This window comes from Alligator mississippiensis, chromosome 1 (assembly GCF_030867095.1).
Source record: "Alligator mississippiensis isolate rAllMis1 chromosome 1, rAllMis1, whole genome shotgun sequence".
Classification (NCBI taxonomy): domain Eukaryota; kingdom Metazoa; phylum Chordata; order Crocodylia; family Alligatoridae; genus Alligator; species Alligator mississippiensis.
The window spans coordinates 392,661,557-392,682,739 of record NC_081824.1 but is presented as its reverse complement, the minus strand read 5'-3'; the positions used below and the strand labels follow the sequence as shown (position 1 = coordinate 392,682,739).

Below are 21,183 nucleotides of genomic sequence, written 5' to 3'. Positions count from 1 at the left end.
TCTTTCAGTAAAAACATCCAGTACATGCTATGAGACCAACCATCTCTGAATAATTAGACATCAACTTTCTGATAATTAATATACAGCAAGTATTGTGCTAAAATAATAATAAAAATCTAGCTTCTGGAGCTGGAATTTTACATGACTATTTAAGCATACAAATAAGAGTGTGTGTGGGTTTTTTGGGGGAGGGCGGGGGGGTTCAAATGTGTAACTCCCATTGAAATTTTTTGGTTTCAAAACCAAGTTTAACATTTAAGCCACATTTCTGCATATGTGAAACCTAATGCATGTATGTAATATGAGCACTTCTATAAAGTATTAGGTAGCTGAACACTGACTCATGTTAAGACAGAAATGTCATGTGCACAGGCGGTCAAGATCTTACACATGTTAGCAATGCACAAATCCAAACTAAAGAGTTCATTTCTGGAATTCTGATGGGAAGACGCTTTGACACCATGCCCTTAGTGCCAAAAAAAAAAACCTGTTTGTTTGTTTACAAAATAAATGAACAAGCTCACTGCATCTCTCATCTCCCTGGAGAATATCTGTCCAAACTTCCTTGGACACTTTCTTTAAGAAGGCAGACAAGACCCCAGAAAAACCTGCAGTCAAGACTCCTGAGAAGACTCCAGCCAAGAACCCTTCAAAAGTTCAGTAAAATCACCTCAAAGAAGTCCTTCCAAATCAATATAATTGTTATTTACAATATAAATGCATTAATGTACCTATATTACTCATCTATAATTGATCGAGTACTGGGGTATTTTTGGTAAAAATAGGGTATTGGGCCTTGGTTCAGGAACCAATTCCCCATTTATAACATTGTTTCTTATGAGAAAATCAGTTCCAAGTTACAACGTTTTGACTTAAGATGTGGTTTTCAGGAACCAATTGTGTCATAAGTCTGAGGACTGCCTGTACTATTGGATACAGCAGGGTAGAAATTATGTGTTTATAGAGGGCTTTGGTTTGTACGACTGCATGGCCAGGTGTTCTGACCGCATAACGGCATATTAGGCACGATGTGTAATACTGCAAATGTGTCTTTCATGGTGTGATGTTATGACATAATAGCATCATGCTTTTGGTTTGTTGGTGATTTGTATATTGGAATTGGACCCCAGAGGGGCCAGCTTCTTGTACCCTGAACACCTGAATAAAGTAGCTAAAAAATCAAAAGACAAAAGTCCTTCCTTGCTTTCTTCCTTCCTTCTTTCCTTTCCCTTTCCCATCAGGGCTTTCCTTTTTGTTCAGGTCTTCTTATATTTTTGCTCCACTTATTCCTATATTTGTTCTTAATCTGTGCCTAGTATTCTTACTCCATATGCTTTCACCAACCTGTCTTGCTTAATGTCCTGTATTAAACAAGCTTTCTGAGATCCCACACCCTCCCCCAACATACTTTTTAGCTTCTTTATTCTCCATCTCTTCCTAGCTAGTTCATTATCTTTATACTTACACTAGTACCAAAATATGCTGAATGTAGTACAGACATAAAGGAAGAGATAGCCTCTGCTGTAAATAGTTTATAATCTAAAGAGAAAGATAAATTTACATTGGAAGAAAGGGTTAAGCAAAGCAGCAAACTGATAAGGATCTTTTAATATCCTGAGATGTCATTTTCCTGTTGTACTTGGCCTTGGTGAGGCCACAGCAGGAGTACTGCATCCAGTTTTGGGCTCCACAATTCAAAAAGGATGTGGAGAAGCTTGAGAGGGTGCAGAGGAGAGCCACGCGCATGGTCAGAGGTCAGGAAAACAGAACTTATGATGAGAGGCTGAGAGCCATGGGGCTCTTCAGCCTGGAAAAGCGCAGGCTCAGGGTGATCTGGTGGCCACCTATAAGTTTATCAGGGGTGCTCATCAGGATCTGGGGAAATGTCTGTTCACCAGAGAGCCCCAAGGGATGACAAGATCAAATGGTCACAAACTCTGCTGTGACCGATTCAGCCTCAACATAAGAAAGAACTTCTTTACTGTCCGAGCCCCCAAGGTTTGGAATAGACTGCCACTGGAGGCGGTTCAAGCACCCACTCTGAATGCCTTTAAGACACATTTGGATGCTTATCTTGCTGGGATCCTATGATCCCTGCTGACTTCCTGCCCCTGGGGCAGGGGGCTGGACTCAATGATACTCTGGGGTCCCTTCCAGCCCAAATGTCTATGAAATCTATTAAATATACAGTTCAAAAACTAAAAAGGTTTACACTTAATTTTTAATCTAAATATTTATGTTTTTTATCATGTTAAACAATATGGTAGATCTGTGTAAAAAATGTTCATGTTCCTCCATTATCTCACAGTGTATCTCACAGTATCTCCACACTCTAAGGGGAAGGAGATCAGCTGGTTCTCTGATGGCCACCCAGCCAGTAAGCTGTCAGGGAGCTGTACAGGGCCCCCTGTAATGAGGCCATGGCTGCCAGAGCACCAAGTTTTGCTAGGGCTCTGGCAATAGCATCCGTCAAACAGCCAGAGTTTCCATCAGCTGACCAGCTCTTGTCACCATGGATGGTTTGCAGGCAAACCCCTTGGTGGTTGCCTGATTAAGTTCTATGCCCCATAGAGATCTATTTTCATAACAGTACAAAACTATAAGGCACTTTGTAGCATTACAAGAATAGCAAAGCATCTCAAGTTTTCTATAGCAAGAGTAATATTTATTTTTTTTTAATATCTGGTAGTATTGATTGCAAGGGAATCTATATTAATTCAATCTCTTGTTCTGGAGGCCAGATACATCAGCCTACACCAGGGGTGATCAATTATTTCAGGTGGAGGGCCCTGCCCCCTTGTCACCATCTTGGGACTGAAACTCCCACTCCCTAACCCCTGACCTTTGCCACCAGAAGTCCTCTCTCCCTCACACCCACACACTGCCCACCCCAGCTCCATGCTTCCGCCACCCCCTGTTCCCCTCGGCGTGGCCTGTACGCTGCCACCAGCCCCAGCCCCACGCTCCAGGCTCCCTCCCAGCTGCAGCCCCACCCCCAGTACTTCCCTAACTGCTGCCCCGAGTCAGCAGGAGATCAGGGAAGTGAGCAGGTCCCAGGGGCTGCACCAGCAGCAGCCCCACACAGAAGCTGCACATTGGCTGGCCAGGCCCTTCTGTCCACAAGGGTCAGAGCCAGGCAATATGGTATGTTTTTGGGTCTGCATGTACACTTGGGTGCCTCGATCCCACCCTCATGGGTGGAAGGGCTAGGCAGGGCACAATTTGTTGGGGGCCCCATGGGCTGAATGAAAGTGCTTGGTGGGCCGAATCCGGCCTGCAGTCTGTATTTTGCCTGCCCCTGGCCTATGCACAATTCATAGTGATATAACAATGAATGGCCATTCAGTAAATGCTTCTCTCAAGTTTCAATGTTGCCTAGATACCAGTTACTGTGCATCTAATAATGTTCACTATGTTGTCAAAGTGCCATGAAAGTCTCCAGGGAACAGTGAAAATGTCGGCTAAAGGGGATCTTGTCTGGTCCTCCAGGTGGGGAGTAGTGTGAGGGGTTGGTAGCTCACCCATGTCAAAAATTTCAATTACAGTCTACAAGAGAAAAAAACAGATGGATACGATGGTCTGAAAGCTTTTGAAGCTGGAATAGACAATGATGCATAAACCATAAAGTAAAGAAGATAATAATTATGACAAAAGGTTATAAAAAATACAAAAAATTAAATTAATCTTCTGCAGCGAAGTGTGAGTTCAACTATTTCAGTATAAAAAACTAAATAAGTTACTGATTATTTTAAAATATATTCAGACAAACTTGGAGATTTTATAAAAATCTGAGTTCACCTGGGGAAAAATATATTGCTTTCTATTAAAGGGAATTATATTAATTCAATCAGATAATAAATATAAGCACAACAAAAGTTAAAAAAATACTACTTGGAGTTCTCCCTGTTACTTTCAGAGGAATATTTTATTTTTTAATTTAGAGGAATATTTTTTACTGAAATTCCTCCTCTGATTTCTAGGAACTTTCTGTTTCATTTTAAACCTTGAGAAGAGAACCCTGTCTTTATTTTTAAACTACTCCCATGCTATTTATTTAATTCGATGTATGTTTGTATAGGTCAAGCCTATTGGTCTTAGTCAAAATTTGTCTATTCGTCACCAGGGTCTTAGCCTGACCCTGGTCAGTCTGTTTTAGAGCTAACAACTGCATCTGTGTATTCTTAATTAAAATTTTTATTGACCTTTTCGCTTCAAAATTAAAATGTCTATCTATCATTGTATTGGTTTTATTTATACTTATTTGTAATTTCTAATGCAATGATCATAGGAAGCTTACTTCCTGTTTATGTTATGCATCTGGTAATCAACAACTTGTATTAAAATGGTCTGACACTTCTTAAACATTCTAGATTACATGTAGTATTTTTTACTATTTTCCCATAAAACTATGGGGAGGTAGAGGTTGAGTTATGGTTTTCATCTCATTCTTACAACTAGCAGGTGCTTGGTTTTCTTCGGGGGCAGGGGTTTCTCCTCTTCAGTTTTGTGTGTGTGTGTGATATCTGCTATGCAATACAGCTGGACACCTAAACTGAATAAATGAATGCAACAACATTTTGTTGATTGAGACTGGACAGCTGAGGAAAACAATCATTACATATGTTTTGTATTAGGGCCCCTCTAAACATGCAAGTAAAGGCACAATAGGATTGAATGCATGATCCAGGAACACTGCCTCCACTGTGTCTGCTACAGGGCTTGGAGTGTGGGCAGCATGGGGAATGCTGCTGCCAGTGACAGCGCCACACTTCATGAGGTTCACAGAGGCAACAGTGTTGCTGCAAACCCTGCAGCCGAAGACACTGCCCAGGTGTGAGTCCTGCAACTGACAACACTTCCACTACTGCAAGCCCTGTCCGCTATGGGGCTGGGAGAAGTTGGTCCACCTCTGTGGCTGGGAGCCCCTCAGTTGATGCAGCTCGCAGCCACACAGAAGCACTTGGCCACATGTTCAATTAATGGCATGATTAGAACAAGCTACAAGGTTATTGCACATTTTTTGTGGAATAACTTCCTAGCTTATTGTTTGTTTTATCACGCCACTAAGATGTTGAACATGTAGCTGGATCACAACTGAATGCTTGATTACTGGGTTAATCACACTTAAAGTATAACATGTAGAGGGGGCCACAAAGTGTGATCAGAAACTCTACATGAAATCAGGGGTCCATTGTTCTAGCTACAATAGAAGCCCAATTTAAGACGGTCCTTGTGGACACCTGACATCAGAACAGCAAAGTTAGACAAAAGATGGAGCAAAGATGTATAATATGTGAACAGAATACTGAATGTCAAGCAAATTTCAAAAGAAAAGGGGGTTGGAAGTTGTTTTCTTTTCTTTTCTTTCATTCTAATGTGAAGTATTTTACTAGAAGCCAGTTGTGTGTACCTTATGTCTTGTTCTTCTAAATGAATTATAAGGTTAGGTTTTTCTACAAAAAATCAGTTTCATTTATAAGAACATTACAAGTTCAGTAACTGATTCTCTGTCATCTGAAAAGTGCCACAGGGGTCTCTTATCAATCAATTAGTTGATTGTTTCTGCAATCAAAGTTTTGATTTACACTGATTATTGTACCATTACGTAAGGTCTGTTACACAAGTCCCCAGCTTCCTCACTTTTTCATTTTGCAATCTGTTGTTATAATATCTGCTTAGTTTGTCAGTTCTTTTTTGAAGGGCTGTGAGTTTTGTTGTACCATTTCTATTTTAAATGTGTTCATGCTGTGGTAGTGTTGCATCCTTTAGTTTTTCTATAAAGCAAGTGTCACTGAAGTGACTGTAAAATATGATCCGTTTTCTGTGAATTTATTTTATTTATATATATTGTTTTGTGTCTAGAAACAAAAATAAGCTGTGTCTATTTCTGGTACTTGTATGTTTGTATGAGCCATGATGTTTGATATGTATGTAGTTCTATACCATTATATGACAACTAGTCAGACTTCAAGAGTGACAACGGCTATTCACACCTAGAAGTTCAAAGCCCAAATGGTTGGGAGAATTAAACATTAAGAACTTATATTGGCATATCTATGCACACAAGGGGCTGAGGTGAGGTGCCAAGGCCTGAGTCAGGAAGGGGAATTACTTTTAAAGGTAAATTATCTTCTACCCAAATAGTATTTGAATAGAACTAGAAGACGGAACTAGTAACCTTTAAGTGTGAATGGGTGTAAATATTCCTTTAGTTATAAATGAATCTGTAAAGATTCACGAGTTTTCAAATGGATGTATAGTAGAGTGTACACTTCTCACAAGACAACCACTCTCTCCAAATTCTCAGTTCTGATCCTCAAAGGGAATTTACAAACACCTTTTGTAGACGAGCCTACACTTCACTTTATAGATCTACTGGACAAAACAAAATTATGGACTAAATAGAGACATTGGATTTATGGCACATCATAACCTGCCTGCCATCCAATAACCCCAGGTAACCTCTCTACATTTTACCAGCTATACTCTACCACCAAGCCAACATTCCCCCTTTTTCCCCCACACCTACCTGTCTTGCACCTATTGTCACCCATCACCTCTGATCCTCACTGCCATGCATTTGCATTTTCACAGACTGGCATTTTGCTTATTGGCTTCTATTCCATCCAGGAGAACACAGAACAACAGCAGACTCTCCCTATGTCTGAAGAATGGGTGTCTGTGCCCGAAAGTTTGCAAACAACAATTCTTCCAACTATTTACTTAGTCTAGTTAAAGATGTCACATTTACTCAAAGACATACAAAAAACTAGCTCTTGATTTCAAAATGATACCTTTTATTAGACCAACTGGAAGATGGCAAGAAAATTGTCTTTTTCTGCAAGCTTTCAGGATCAAAATCCCTTCATCAGGCTCTTGGAAAAGTGTAGATGGTACAAGATGGTAAAAAGGCCCCATAGGTAGGAAATAAACTTCATTTTTGCAGAGGGAGCTGAAGATGTAAGTCTGTCCCTCGGGGTCCATGAGAGTGTCTTTGTAAGCTGTGTTGAGTAGCTCTTTGATCAGGTAGAATTCCTTCCCTGGAGGTGTCAGATGGCAGGCAGGGAGGCAAAAAAAACTTCCTTGTTGTTCTGCAATGAAGTTTAAAATCCAAAAATGGCTAAAATTTGGCATCTTTCATGTTTCAGGGGTGTACTTGGTAGCCGTGTAGACTACACTTGGTAACCAACATGGCTACCAAGTACACCCCTGAAACATTACTACTATCACTAATGATTAGATTTATATTAATTTATATGTCAAGATGACACTTGTATATATGTGTATTTGAGTATATATGCTAAGTCTGTTTTTTTCCTGTATCTTAGAATCATAGAGAAGGAACCTCCAAAGGTCATCTAGACCAACTCCTTCCCTGCCTCAGGCAATGTCATCCCTATCCAAACCATCCCAAATAAATCCATTATTTAACCTATTAGCAAAACTACACAGTCAACCCAGGCACAGTCATGTGATATAACACCCTAATCTACCATAGGTAAAGCAGGGGGACCACAGTGTTAAAACATACTCATAAGATCTGACCATTCCCACAGCTACAGATAAAGGAAAAACCCCCAAAGTCTGTTCCACTCTGACCATGGGGTAAAATTCCTTCCTGAGCCAAATATGGAAATTAGCTTGACCCCAAAGAGAGGGGCAAGATCCTCTATTCAGGAACCTCTGGGTTTAAGTCCTAGCACAAGCATTGGCATCCCCCGGATCCAAACCCCCAGTGTTGGCTGCAGCCAATACACAATGAGGCAGTCTTTAAAAGCAACAAAAGGGGAAAAAATTGCCTCCTAGCCCCATGCAGCAACCAGCAAAGTCCAGAAGCATAGGAAATGTCCATAATGGAACATAGGTATAGCTATGCATAAATCATCGCTGACCAGTGGCTTTCTAACCTTTTATTGAACAGCTCCAGTGATGGAGAGCCCACAACTTCCCTATGTAGTCTATTCCACTGTGAAGAAGTTTCTCCTGATTTCCAATCAAAACTTACTTTGCTGCAAGTTCAAGCCACTGGTCCATGTCCTACTCTCTGCAGCAAAAGAAAAGTGTCTTCCCTCTTCTTTAAGGCATCCCTTCAGGTACTTGAAGATTGCTATCATGTCACCTCTTAAGCACCTTTTCTGAAAACTACCTATTTCCTTCAACCTCTCATCATATGACTTCCTTTTCAAGCCCTATATCATTTTATCACCCATCTTTGGCCCTTCTTCAACTTCTCCATCTATTTTTTTTAAAGGTGGAGACCAAAACAGCACACAATAGGTCAGGTGAGGCCTATTGCATTAAATAGAGGCAGTGTCGAATAGGGAGGCACTATTACCTCCTGTTTCTTGCACCTAGTGTTTCTACTGGTGCATTCCAAAACTACATTTATCTTTTGTGTAACTGCATTGCACTTCAGACTCATATCAAGTTTGTTCTCTACCAAGACTCCCAGATCCTTCTCCAGCAGGGATTGTGAACCGCCCGCAGACGCCGCCGACAGTGTCAGCAGCGCCTTTTTGTAGGGGGTACACAACCACGCGCAGGGGGTGTGCGTACACCCATGTGCACCTGCTACGCGACACCCCTGCACCCAAGTACTTGTTTTGTCAAAGGAGATTATGTGTTTAACATGATTTGTTCTTAGTAAATCCATGCTGAATTCTTTGGATCAATCTTTACTCCTGCTGAAGCTTGAAAATGGACTTCTTTAGGATATGCTGTAGTAACTTCCCAAATATTGAGATGAGGCTAACCTGTCTGTATTTCCCTAAATCTTCCTTTTTGTCTTTTTAAAAGAGGGGCACTATACTGACCCTTTTCCAGTTCTCTGTTACCTCACCCAGCTCCTACAATTTCATAAATATTATTGCTAAAGGCTCTGAGATCACCTTTGCCAGTTTCTTCAATGCTCTGGGATCAAGTTCATTGAGACCCATCAATAGCTCTTTGACTATCTCTTTTATAATTTTATCCTTTAGCTTCAGCCCTCACCCCTTCCATATCCAAATAATCTTAATTAGGTTCATGGCTGCAGCTTAGTTTTTTGTACATACTTTATTGGCTGATAGTGTATATATTAAACCTATATTTTTTTTTACTTGAATTATTAAATGTTTGAACTGGTGCCTTTGTCTTTTTTTAACAGAATTTTACTTTGTTTAGAGTCTAGGCCAATTTCAATTTAATTTAACAGTTTTGTCATTCGTTTTGGTGGGAACAGATTTGGGTGTGTTTTTTGTTTTTTTTCCACTGACAAACTATGATAAAAACTAAAAATCGCATGAAATGTTGTTTGATGCTTTCCTGGATGATCTAAACAAGATTTGGTTTTTATTTCATGGTCAATCGTATGTTTATTAAAGTACTTTTCCAGTTCCAAAAGGCTTTAGATATGGTATAGAATTGGAATGACACATGTGAAATTAAATTTGCCATTGACAAGTATGAATACAAATTGGCACATCTGTCTGAAAAGAAAAAAGTGTATCAGAAAGATAGAGGTGAGAGCAAACTAATAAAAGACCTTGTTTGATGCCAAACTCCTCTCTCAGTGCTTTCATGCAATCTACCAAAATAGCTAACCTTGGCAAGCAAATGCACTTATGTACTTTAAATTATCCAATTTAAATCAGATAGGATAAAAAGGATGTAAATCCCCCATTTTATACATTTGTTTTTGTTACTGTTTAAATAATGTGGATTCAGATGTTGGATGAGATGAGTAATACCCTAGAGAACTAAGGGCACTGGGACAGGTTACCTTTAAAACATTTTAAATCTGTGGAATGTTAGACAGTCATAAAGTTGGAACAGTTTCAGAGTAGTCACAGACCTGCACAACTATGATTTACCACTAGAGGACCTGGCAAGCAGGGATGTGAGCAGGAGTTAGGACTCTATTCCTCCTCTGGGATAGAAAAGTGATGGGGAGGGTGACATGTAGCTTGAAGGTGGAGAAAATACCATGGGGTCTATGGCTTCCCTCCCTCTTCAGTAGCAGAAGCCAAGCCAGAGCTGAGGGTAGGACGGGAGAAATCTTGAAAAAGTGTTTGAAGTAAAGAGGGTGGGAGGAGAAGTAGAGAATGGACTGAAAAAAAGAATAAAAAGAAATAAAGGACCAAAATCTTACATGTGTCTCAGTGTCTGGGACTGGGGTGGGAGAAGTTGGGTTAGAGGTGGCAGGAGTCATGCTGGCTGGGATGCGGGACTCTCCTGGGCCAGGTAGCTAGGGGACGGGAGGAGTAGAGGTGAGAACCAGGTGATTTGTGGGTACAGGGAAACTCAGGCATGATGCAGTGGCTGGCCAGCAGCGGTGGTGATTGTGGGTGGTAGTAGATGGCTGGGTCCTGGGGAGCTGGCTGGCCCTGTGCCAACCCACTCCAGTGAGCCCCCTGGCACTGCTCTCTCTGGGAAAGACTGGTAGAGCCAGGATAGAATTAGGGGTAGGAGGGTTGTGCAGGCTGGGAGGGGAATGCTGAGGTGCGAGAAGGAGGTCTCACCTTTCCATCATGGACAGGGAAAGGGAGGAGTCATCTGGCAAGATCAGCCACCTGCAACAAACACTGATGAACCCCCTGCAGTCTTGGCCCAGGTGGGGTGGGGGGGGAGGTTAGGAGGACCCCAGCTTTAGCCCCAAGTCTTCCATGGTCCCATCCTAGCCTAGGAGGGAGGGGCCTGATGAGAGGGCTCAACAGTCTGGTTCCTCCATGCCAGCTGCTTTCAAAGACACCTCCCAAACCAGACCTCAGCCCCCCTGCCTTATTCCAGGTCCCCAAGCCTTATTCAGGGCTGCCTGAGCCTTTAAGCTGGGCGCAAGGTGTGGGAAAACTTCAACTAAGCTCATGTTATTTAAGGTTAATTGAAAATGTCCTATACCCAGCTGGCCTTTTCCCCTGTTCTCCTCTGGCCAAGCACATAGTGGCAGGGCAGGGGGAGAGAGGGCAGCTTTCCCTCAAGCCCATTCAAGTCCAAGTCATCCAATTCCTTTATCAAGGCAGGATCACACCTTTCTAAACCATCTCAGGCACATGTTTGTTTTAGCTGCTCTTAGGACTCGCTAAGACACAGGTGAGAAGATTTTACAACCTCTCTTAGTCATGTTTCAACGATAAACCATCCTCATAATTTGACAGTTCTTCTTGGTATCAAGCTGAATTATCCTTGTTGCAATTTAAATATAATTTCTTATATGTCCTCTGCAGCAACAGGAAATAGCTTAACATGCTCCTCTTTATAGCCATCCTTCAAGTATCTAAAGACTGTTTCAAACTTTCTTTCTGAATCATGTTCCCTAGACATCTAATCTAAGCTCTATGCTGGACTTTTCATAATTTTTCTTTCCTTATGTGTGGTGCCCAAAACTGGATGCAGGATTCCAGTTGAACCCAGTCTGAATAGAGAGGAAGAATTGCTTGCCTTGACTTGCAGGCAACATTCCTGTTAATTTAGCACAGCATGTCATTATCTATTTTGTATCTTTTTGGCACCACTAAGAATGGTGAATAAATTGAGATTTTTTTATGCATACTGTCTCATTAAGTTAGCGGTCCCAAATATATTAGTAGTCAGAGTTATTCCACATCATTTTTATGGTTTAACTAGTCTTTTGTTTTGTTTAATTCCTAAACCTATCTGCCATAATTTATCAGAAGTATAAATATGAACAGATCAGGAGCTCAGAAGTACTCTGTTCGCTGTCGCTGTTCAGAATCTTTTTTGGATATTTTCATGCCAGTCACCTAGGCAGATGAGTACTCAGGAGCTGAAAATGTAGTGCCAGCAATTAACATGAAAAAAGTTAACCAGAGGAATATTGCTTAACATGGGAGAGACATACCAAGGGCTTGATCTGCAAATATCACCTTTATAGCTGGCTTCACTTGTGCAAAATAAATGGTATGTGTGTCAAATATTAACAAATCCGACTGGTAGTTTTACAACCATTTTGAACTTTGTAAAATACTGCACATGGTGCATCTCAGTGGATAATCAGGCCCAAGTTTAATAGTTTCTTTTTTTTTTTTTTTATCCCCTACCTATGAGCAGGTATTTTGCGGTTCCCAGCAATAAGGATAACATCACAGAGTTGCTGCTGCTTCAGGTAGCTTTCCATTTTTCTGAAGGTTTGTTCAGCATGGTGTACTGCCTGATAGAATTCCTCAGAGCTACTGGAATCCATATCACATGGAGGTGACAGAGGATGGCTGGCTGCTGACAATCTGTAAATCACAAAAAAATAGTAGGGTTGATGAAGTGTCTCCAAATCTCTACACATAACAGCCTCCAGATCTCTGATTAAGAGAAATCAGTGTATCTTTCCCTATTTTTCTCACTGGAAGCAGAAGACGGCAACATTTTATCAGTTTAAAGACCCAAAAGTGTTTCTCTGGGAAAATGAAATAATATTTTCAATTACCTGTAAAAAACAACAATCAAAGAAGGGTTCAGCATACTTATACTAAAGTTACTTGTACGTGTTTATCTTCAATAAACAGCCCTATTTCTCTCCACTTTTGTGTTCTAAAATGTTCTTCTAGCCACAAAATGGAGCACACTATGAAAAAATAATTTTCTGCAATAGTTACAATACTAATATGAAAAATCTTTTTACATTAGAAATTAACACTACGTATATGCACACTTGTTATAACAGTACCAACTCTAGTTTAGATCTTTCTTGTTCTTGTTTTGTTTGTTTTGGTTTCCTCAGTGTGTTATGTTAAAACACTCATTATTTCGCCCAAAGCAAAACTGGTAAGTAGTATTCCAGAATACATGAAACTAAATAGTGATATAAGCTACCATTAATTTATCCTGTGCAGTGACACAGTTTACAATACCCCCCAAAATACTTAGGAAAAAATAATCTCAATAATTATAGGTGAGCATAAGCTTCAGAATTTGAGGAATCTATATGGGGATCTTATAGTTTCATAGTTTCATAGTAACTAGGGTCAGGAGGGACCTGAACAGATCATCTAGCCTGACCCCCTGCCACAGGCAGGAATGAATGCTGAGTTCACAAGACCCCAGACAGGTGATCGTCCAAACTCCTCTTGAATATGCCCAAGGTAGGGGCGAGGACCGCTTCCCTGGGAAGTTGGTTCCAGATTTTGGCCACCCTAACTGTAAAACATTGACTTCTGATCTCCAACCTAAACCTATTCTCCATCAGCTTATGACCATTGTTCCTCGTCACCCCAGGTGGTGCTGGGGAGAAAAGAGCTCTACCTATTTGCTGTTGATCCCCCTTGATGAGCTTGTAGGCAGCCACCAGGTCCCCCCTCAGCCTCCTCTTCCTGAGGCTGAACAGGTTCAGGTCCTTCAGTCTCTCCTCGTAGGGCCTGTCCTGCTGCCCTCTCACCAAGCGGGTGGCCCTCCTCTGAACCCTCTCCAGGCTGACCACATCCCTTTTGAAGTGCAGTGCCCAGTACTGGACGCAGTACTCCAACTGCGGCCTGACCAAAGTCGCATAGAGGGGGAGTATCACCTCTCTGGACCGGCTTGAGATGCACCTATGGATGCATGATAAGGTATGGCTGGCCTTGCTGGCTGCGGTCTGGCATTGGCGGCTCATGTTCATCTTGGAGACTCCAAGATCCCTTTCTGCCTCTGTGCTTTCAAGAAAGGAACTCCAGTTGCAGCCTCTCTCCCCTTCAAGTGTGTCCACCTCGCCCCACATCTTAATGTCATCAGCAAACTTGGACAGCGTGCTTTCCACCCCCTCGTCCAAGTCGCTGATGAAGATGTTAAACAGTGCAGGCCTGAGGACCGATCCCTGGGGTACCCCACTGCTCACATCTCGCCAGGTTGAGTACAACCTGTCCACCACTACTCTCTGGGTGCGCCCCATCAGCCAATTTTTTACCCATCCAACTGTGCAGGCATCAATGCCGCAGTCACTTAATTTATTGATGAGGATGGGGTGAGAGACATTGTCAAAGGCCTTCTTAAAGTCTAGAAAGACTATGTCCACAGTGACACCATCATCCAAGGCTTTAGTTACATGGTCATAAAAGGCAATCAGGTTGGTCTGGCAGGACCTGCCTTTGGTGAAGCCATGCTGATTGCCCCTGAGCATGATCTCCCCTGCAGGCCCCCCACAGATATGCTCCTTGATGATCCTCTCCAAGAGCTTCCTGAGCACCGAGGTGAGGCATACAGGCCTATAATTACTTGGGTCCTCTTTCCTCCCCTTCTTAAAAATAGGGACCACGTTAGCCAGTTTCCAATCCTCTGGCACCTGGCCAGATGACCACGAATGCTCGTACAGCTGGGCCAAAGGCTCTGTGATGACCCCTGCCAGCTCCCTCAACACCCTTGGGTGGAGGGTATCTAGACCTGCATATTTAAAAATGTCTAGCCCTTCCAGAAGATCCCTACCTACAGGTTTTTGTAAGGAGGGCATGCTGGGGTGGGATGGGCTTCACCTCTCCCCTAATGGCAGACGTATCTTTTCCTCTAGGTTGGCTGATCTCATACAGCGGGGGAAGGGGCCGCTTCGAGTGGAGAGGATGCTTCACCAGCACACTGGGTGACAAGAGGAAAGGAAGCACGGGTAAGTATCAACGTCCGAGGAGCAGGGGGCCACAATGGTCCTGGGAGTGGGAGGAAGGCATGAGCACTCTCAGGGGACGTCAGGTGCCTCTACACTAATGCTTGTAGTATGGGGTGTAAGCAGGAGGAACTATGCCTCCTTATTGCAAGTAAGAACCCAGACTTAGTAGGGCTCACAGAAACCTGGTGGGACCCTACCTACGACTGGGTGGTGGGCATTCGGGGGTACACCCTATACAGAAGAGACAGGACAGAGAGGAAAGGTGGAGGGTTGCGCTTTATGTCAAAGAGCACTTCATGTCATCAAGGATTAGCTTCGGGTTAGAGGAGGGTCGGGCAGAGACACTATGGGTCAAACTACAAGGGGGACGTGACAAAAGGGTCTACTACAGACCACCCAACCAGGGGAAGAGCTAAACCAGGATTTCTCCAGTCAGCTTATGGAGGCAGTTAGGTCAAGGGATGTTATTTTGTCATGGGTGACCTAAACTACCCGGACATTAGCTGGGAGGAGCAGACAGCCAGGTCTGACTGCTCGCATAGGTTCCTGGCTGTATTACAGGACCTTCACCTTATCCAGGAAGTGCACAGCCCCACTAGGGGTAACGCCTTGCTGGACCTGGTCCTGGCCATGGGGTATGACCTGGTGAGGGGACTGCAGGTCCTTGACCACCTGGGCAATAACGATCATCACCTGCTGGATTTCACTATCCAACACAGGGTGTCTACAGCTCACACCAAGGCTAAAGCCCTTGACTTCAGAAGGGCCAACTTCAATGAGCTTAGGAGATTAGTGGGGGAGGCAATAAGGACCCAGAAGGTAGAGGAGATGGGAGCTCACGAGGGATGGTCGTACCTTAAGGGGGCGATCCTCCAGGCCCAAAGGATAACAGTCCCTGAGAGAAGCAAGGTGGGTAGGAGTGCTCAGAGACCCCCTTGGCTCAGCAAGGGCATTCAGCAATGCCTGAGGACTAAAAGGGAGGCGTACAACCAGTGGAAGGGAGGAACTATCACCAAGGAGGAGTACTCCTCCTCGGCCCGGGAGTGTAGGAGGGCTATTAGGAAGGCCAAGGCAGAGATGGAACTCAGGCTAGTGTCCAGGATTAAGGAAAACAAAAAGTCCTTTTTCAAGTATGTAGGGAGCAAGAAGAGGGCACCAGGCAATGTAGGGCCCCTGCAAGACACAAATGGTAATCTGGTGGCCATGCCAGACAAGAAAGCTGATATTTTTAACAGTTTCTTTGCCTCTGTTTTCCTGAACAGGGACTGGGATATCCCACCTACCAGACATAGGGACAATCTTGGGGATAGCTCTATCAAGCCTTCAGTCAGTGCAGTACTGATAGGTAGTGCCCTTGCTGAGCCAATGGGGTCTCTGAGCACTCTTACCCCCCTTGCTTCTCTCAGGGACTGTTATCCTGTGCATCTACAGTGACTTCCAAATTTTGAGGAGTTTCAGACCTTCTGTTCTGTTCTGGCACAGCCTCTGACCTACATACAAGAAACATAATGCTAAAAAATTCTTGTTGCATATATGCCTACTTGCAAGCATGCCTTGAGTAAAACAGAATCATTGATACATAAAACAGTCCATTTCTTTAACTTTTTATTTGATATGAAAGCCATGGTTTCACACATCCAGGGTTAATAGTAATTTTTTATATATGCTGATCGATCTGTCCCCCTCAGCCAAACCAATACAGGCTGATTAAATCAACAGGACAAACATCAGAGTAACGCAAGGCAAAATTTAGTCTGGCATATTAAAGGCAGTATAAATGAATATGATCTTGGTTTATAAAATATTGTACTAAAAGAAAAAATAAACAGAGCACAGAATGATTACTGCTAGTTGACAAAATTAATGTTATATCTGATAGCACAAGGTTTTAATCCCGTGACAGTTATATTGCAATTGCATTATCAATAGTTCAACAAACAATGCAAAACAGTCTGCCAGCAAAACTTTCAAAGATCAGTTAACTAATTCAAAAAACTGTATATGAGGGAGGAAAAATGGATTATGAAAATAAATAAATTAAAATAAACCTGTTCATTTCTGATTTGGTTGCATTCCTTAAGTTTAAAGTGCCTATTTACAATAACTATTATTCTTATATTTCACCCATGCATGCAAAACAGTTTTACCTTTCTAAATGTCCAAGACTAGTCTCCATCCTCCTGCCATAGTGAAATCATCACCAAAGGAAAGGCCAGACTAGGTCATTCCCACTAAATTTTGTTTTCACAGTATTTTTCCTTGAAGTGGTTGGGAGCCCACTTATAGTACAGAGAAGCCTGCAGACAATTCTAGGGGCATGGACAAATGTACATGTGGAACAGTTTGAACCACCTATTCCCATAGTCAGGGTTAATTTGCACCATAGTATCCTCTCACAAATACCCTGAAAGTCAGTTCTCAGAGATGACTTGTCCCACAGATTGAACAAGTCAGTATCCTGCCATTATGAGACTAGATATCTGGTCCCCTTTGCCTTGTAGCTTACACAGGTATTTATAAAAGCTGTTAAATTCTCCTATGCTGACATGGTGGGGTTTTGAACCCACTTTATCAAGAGGCACAAATAATGGTGTAAGACAGAAGGCCTTGAAGAACCAGTCTTGACAGGTTTCCTAAGATGTCTGACAGTCAGGGAGAGCCAAATAAATGCAATGGGAAATTAAAAAGAGGGGTGGGGGGCAGAGGTGGGGGAAGAAATATGTTGATCCTTTTTTCCAATTTTGCCTTTCTGGGAAAACTGAAAATTGATTTGACTGAGAAAATGCAGTTCTTGAACTACAGTTGTCCAAATGCATTAAGAAAAAAAACCTATCTGTTCTCTCTACCCTATTTGCACATTTTACATTTATTATAAACAAAAACAATAACAATTGTGAGAATGGGGATAGGAAACCAATCAAGACTACCCTTCTGCCTTTCTTTCTATAGCCCAAGCTACTAGACTGCAGAGTCCAGCTTTATCTCATTGACCTTCCTTCTGAGTCCATAAATCCTTTATTTAAAGTGATGCAGCTTCAGTGGGAGAGGTGAAAGGTGTGAGCGCTCAACCATGCCTAAACCTGGTGGTTAGGGCATTCTCCTGAGAGGTGAGATGTAGGTATCAATCTACTCAGGCTGAAGAAGAGAGAGAATCCTGGCTGCCATTTCCTGGTTGTATGTCTTAACTATTAAGCAATTATAGAAGAAGATGGGCAGCATTACCCTCTTATCCTTCCTATTTTTTATTTGATTTGAAAGAAAGTTGCTATAGTCACTACTTTTGCACTGAATTCTATGCTGCTAGAGAGTTTTAGACATGTTCCAAACACATGTATGAGACTAGTCTTTCACAAAATTTTGGTAATACTCTGCCAGGTTTTTAAATCTCAGGGAGATGTGGGCAGGAGCTATATACCTAGCTGCTTAGGCCCTAGGAATTCTAGTCATGTGCAAAAAACAGTGCTGAAGGCACCAATGGAAATTTCAGGTAGAAAGGGGGTACATCTACACAAGCAATTAGCATGGAGCAATAAACTCCAGTACAGTTTGCACCGGGCTCCAGGTTGCAGGCTCCAGGTCATGGCATCAGGCGGTAGAGGGGCTGGCTGGGACATGAAGATGCTAGAGTGCAGGGTTAAGCAGCAGGCAGCCCCCACACTGTAGCACCCTCATGCCCCAGCCATGTCCAGTCATTGTCTGCATATGTATTGAGGCAGTATAAATTACTCTGCTATAGGACAGTACTTGTCTCGGACAGTACTATCTTACAGCAGAGTAAATTAATTTACGGAGTCCTAATATTGGTGCAAGTATAGACAGTGACATTTTAGTGCAGAGCTAATCAGTCAACTCTGCAGTAAAGTGCATGTATAGATGCACCCGGGGAGGTGTCAAGCAAGTTGTGATAGTTCCAGGTTCGATAGCCAAAAGCAGCAATTTTATGAATGGGCCATGTTGCATGGGACACTTAGTATATGTTAAGTATGTGGATTGTTTTGCAGCATTAAAGTTAAAATGTGTTCTGAACAGGTGCATCATAATGTTTGCTATAAACCTTAACAAGCCCAGCCAGAAACAACCAAGTGCAGAGGAAAGTGCCAATTGGTAGACCATCTCACTGAGGATATGAATTCTAATTCCTCCTTGGCCTGGAATAGGATTCCAATCCATCCTTGACTAGGTGTCTCAAATGGGACTGGATTTCCACAAGCTTCCTCTAGATGACATGTGACAGAACTGAGTAAATCCTTGTCCTGGCTGCTCTAATCCACCAGCATTCTGTTCTTTGGTGGCACAAGCTCCTGGCCTGGTAAGGCATCACTTTGAGGGCTGTGATGTTTCCGTGGACCTCATGCTGGCCCTTTTCCAGGAGGCACAACAGCGTGCCACACAAAATGGGGGACTGTGGGCCTGTTATTGGATGCCGTCTCATCTCTACTGGGCCCTACCATGAGCTTGGGCTGTTGGGAGCAGCTTGTTCCTGGAACATGGAATGCCAAGCAGCCATGGCAAAATGTTGGGATATCTCTAAAGTTGTGCTGAACCGTTCCAGTTGCTACAACACTGTAACACTGAGCTTCAGTACCCCATGCCTACCAAAAGATTCACGGCCCTACGCAACAGTCCAGCAGTAGCTGAACATGTGTTTCTTAATATGATCTGGAAATAATTCTCACCATACATTTGCTAAAACATAAACACACTTAGCATATGTTTTCCTGCTTGAGCACACAGTCATTCTCATTTTTAAGTGTATTTAACATATACTAAGTGTCCCATGTGAAATGGCCCAATCACAGTTTTGTACTTAGAAAGTAAAGACTGTGTAAATCCTGTTGTGGGCAACTAAGAGCTTCAGTACTCTTTGTTGAAAAAACAAATAGAAGTGAATAGTGAAAGGCTACCACTTTACACAGGCAAATAATACTTCTTGCATACTTTGTCTGCTTCATAGGAATATTCTTCTCCCTTGATGTACTGAAGTCCAGGCATCAAATTAGAAACTCTTAAATCAGGAAACATCAAACTCCTCCTATTGTTACTAGAACAAATATTTTTCTAGTTGTATTTAACTTTTTTTTTAATTTATACAGGGTCAGCCATTCAGAAATCTAATTATCTGACACAAGTTTCATTTGGTACAAAATAAGCTATGCTTACAGATTTTGCCAGTTATGTCCTAGAAGAAAAATATGGGCAATTCTTTAATTAAAATATTTCATTATTTATAACTAGCAAAAGGATGTAAGAAATATTCCACAAATATTAACAAAAAAGGTCTTCAGATAATTTGTTTTCTAACCACTATTTATTGAGTGTTTAGTGTTCATTAATCTGTCAGATTGCTGTTTCTAATGTAAAGTAGGCTGTCAAGAATTGTCACATTTATCAGTGATCACTTGTTAAGATGCAAGAGAGCATGGACTTTACTGTGCTTCTGAAGCATTGCTTATAATGACAACAAGATTTTGTTTAGTTTTGGTTGTGATGAAAGCCATGGTTTCCTATCAGCCAGAAGCAATTATATTTGTAACAACAGGTACCACCCAAAGTTTAAACAATTTATTTATTGACAAAATTATCCAGCATACTAAATCAAAAAATGAAGCATTCAGAATGTTCTCTTCAGGCGGTTACATAAAAAAACCCTGCATTTTCAGTATCTATTCCAAAGATCCTTATTGTTATTGGGTAAAATAAAATTACAGCAAAACACTGCAACACCTATTTAAGTGTTGTGAAGTACAGATAAGCCAACAAATTGATGAACTCAGCTTCCCTCTTACAGCTTAATCATAATGTATAATTTTAAATTAACTTTCACCCAGGAACTATTCTGGAGATCAAACTTGTAACCTAATTCACTCTTTTGTCACCACAAGGCCAAATTAAATCACTACACCAGCCACGGGACTAAAGAAAATCTGCATGAACCTAATTTAGCTCTTTACATAGATGTACAAAACAATTTAAGAATATTATTGACCTAAGTAAGTAAATAAAAATGCATCTCATCCACAGCATTAGAATGTCTCTACCCCCTAGAAAGATACTAATTATAAAAACAAAACACCCACCTTTAATTTGAAAAAAAAACCCTAGTAAAAATCAAGTAATCAATCAGAAAAAAAAAAAATCTGTCAATATTCAGCGGAATTGCTTCTCAGTGGTACCCATTCCGTTGTGGGGGGGCGGGGGTTGTGACACGTATTCCACTTGTAAAATATTTGGAACACAGAATTGACTTGCATTCATACTTGTCTGTAAATATCTAGCATACTATGAATAAAATACAAGTATTCAATAATAAATAGATAAAAACAGAGTTGACACAAGAAAGGACACAATGGAAAGTGTTGCAATCCCAGCTGAACCACAAACTTCTCCTGTTACATTAAACCAGTTACATAAAGCAGATTTTTCAGACCAGTCTACGACCAGATTTTGAAAAGGTCTTGTTGACTAAAAACATGGACAAATTTGCCAGTAAGATTTTTTCCTGACTGGACATCAAAAAGAGATCGTAATCCAAAAGTTCTGCTTATGACACTTACAGGTAGATTTGCAAAAGAAGATTTTCAGTTCAAAATGCCAAGGCCAAATAGTATTCTACCTATTATATGTGA

At 41.7% G+C, this 21,183-nt stretch overlaps 1 protein-coding gene across 1 annotated transcript in view; it reads right to left on the bottom strand.

Moving 5' to 3' along the window:
* Positions 1-21,183, bottom strand: part of KLHL1 (kelch like family member 1) — a 556,958-nt gene that overhangs the window by 416,891 nt on the left and 118,884 nt on the right. Inside the window, exon 2 of the mRNA XM_019488567.2 lies at positions 12,036-12,218. Within this exon, the coding sequence (XP_019344112.1) occupies positions 12,036-12,218 (183 nt within the window). The remainder of the gene's footprint in view (positions 1-12,035; positions 12,219-21,183) is intronic.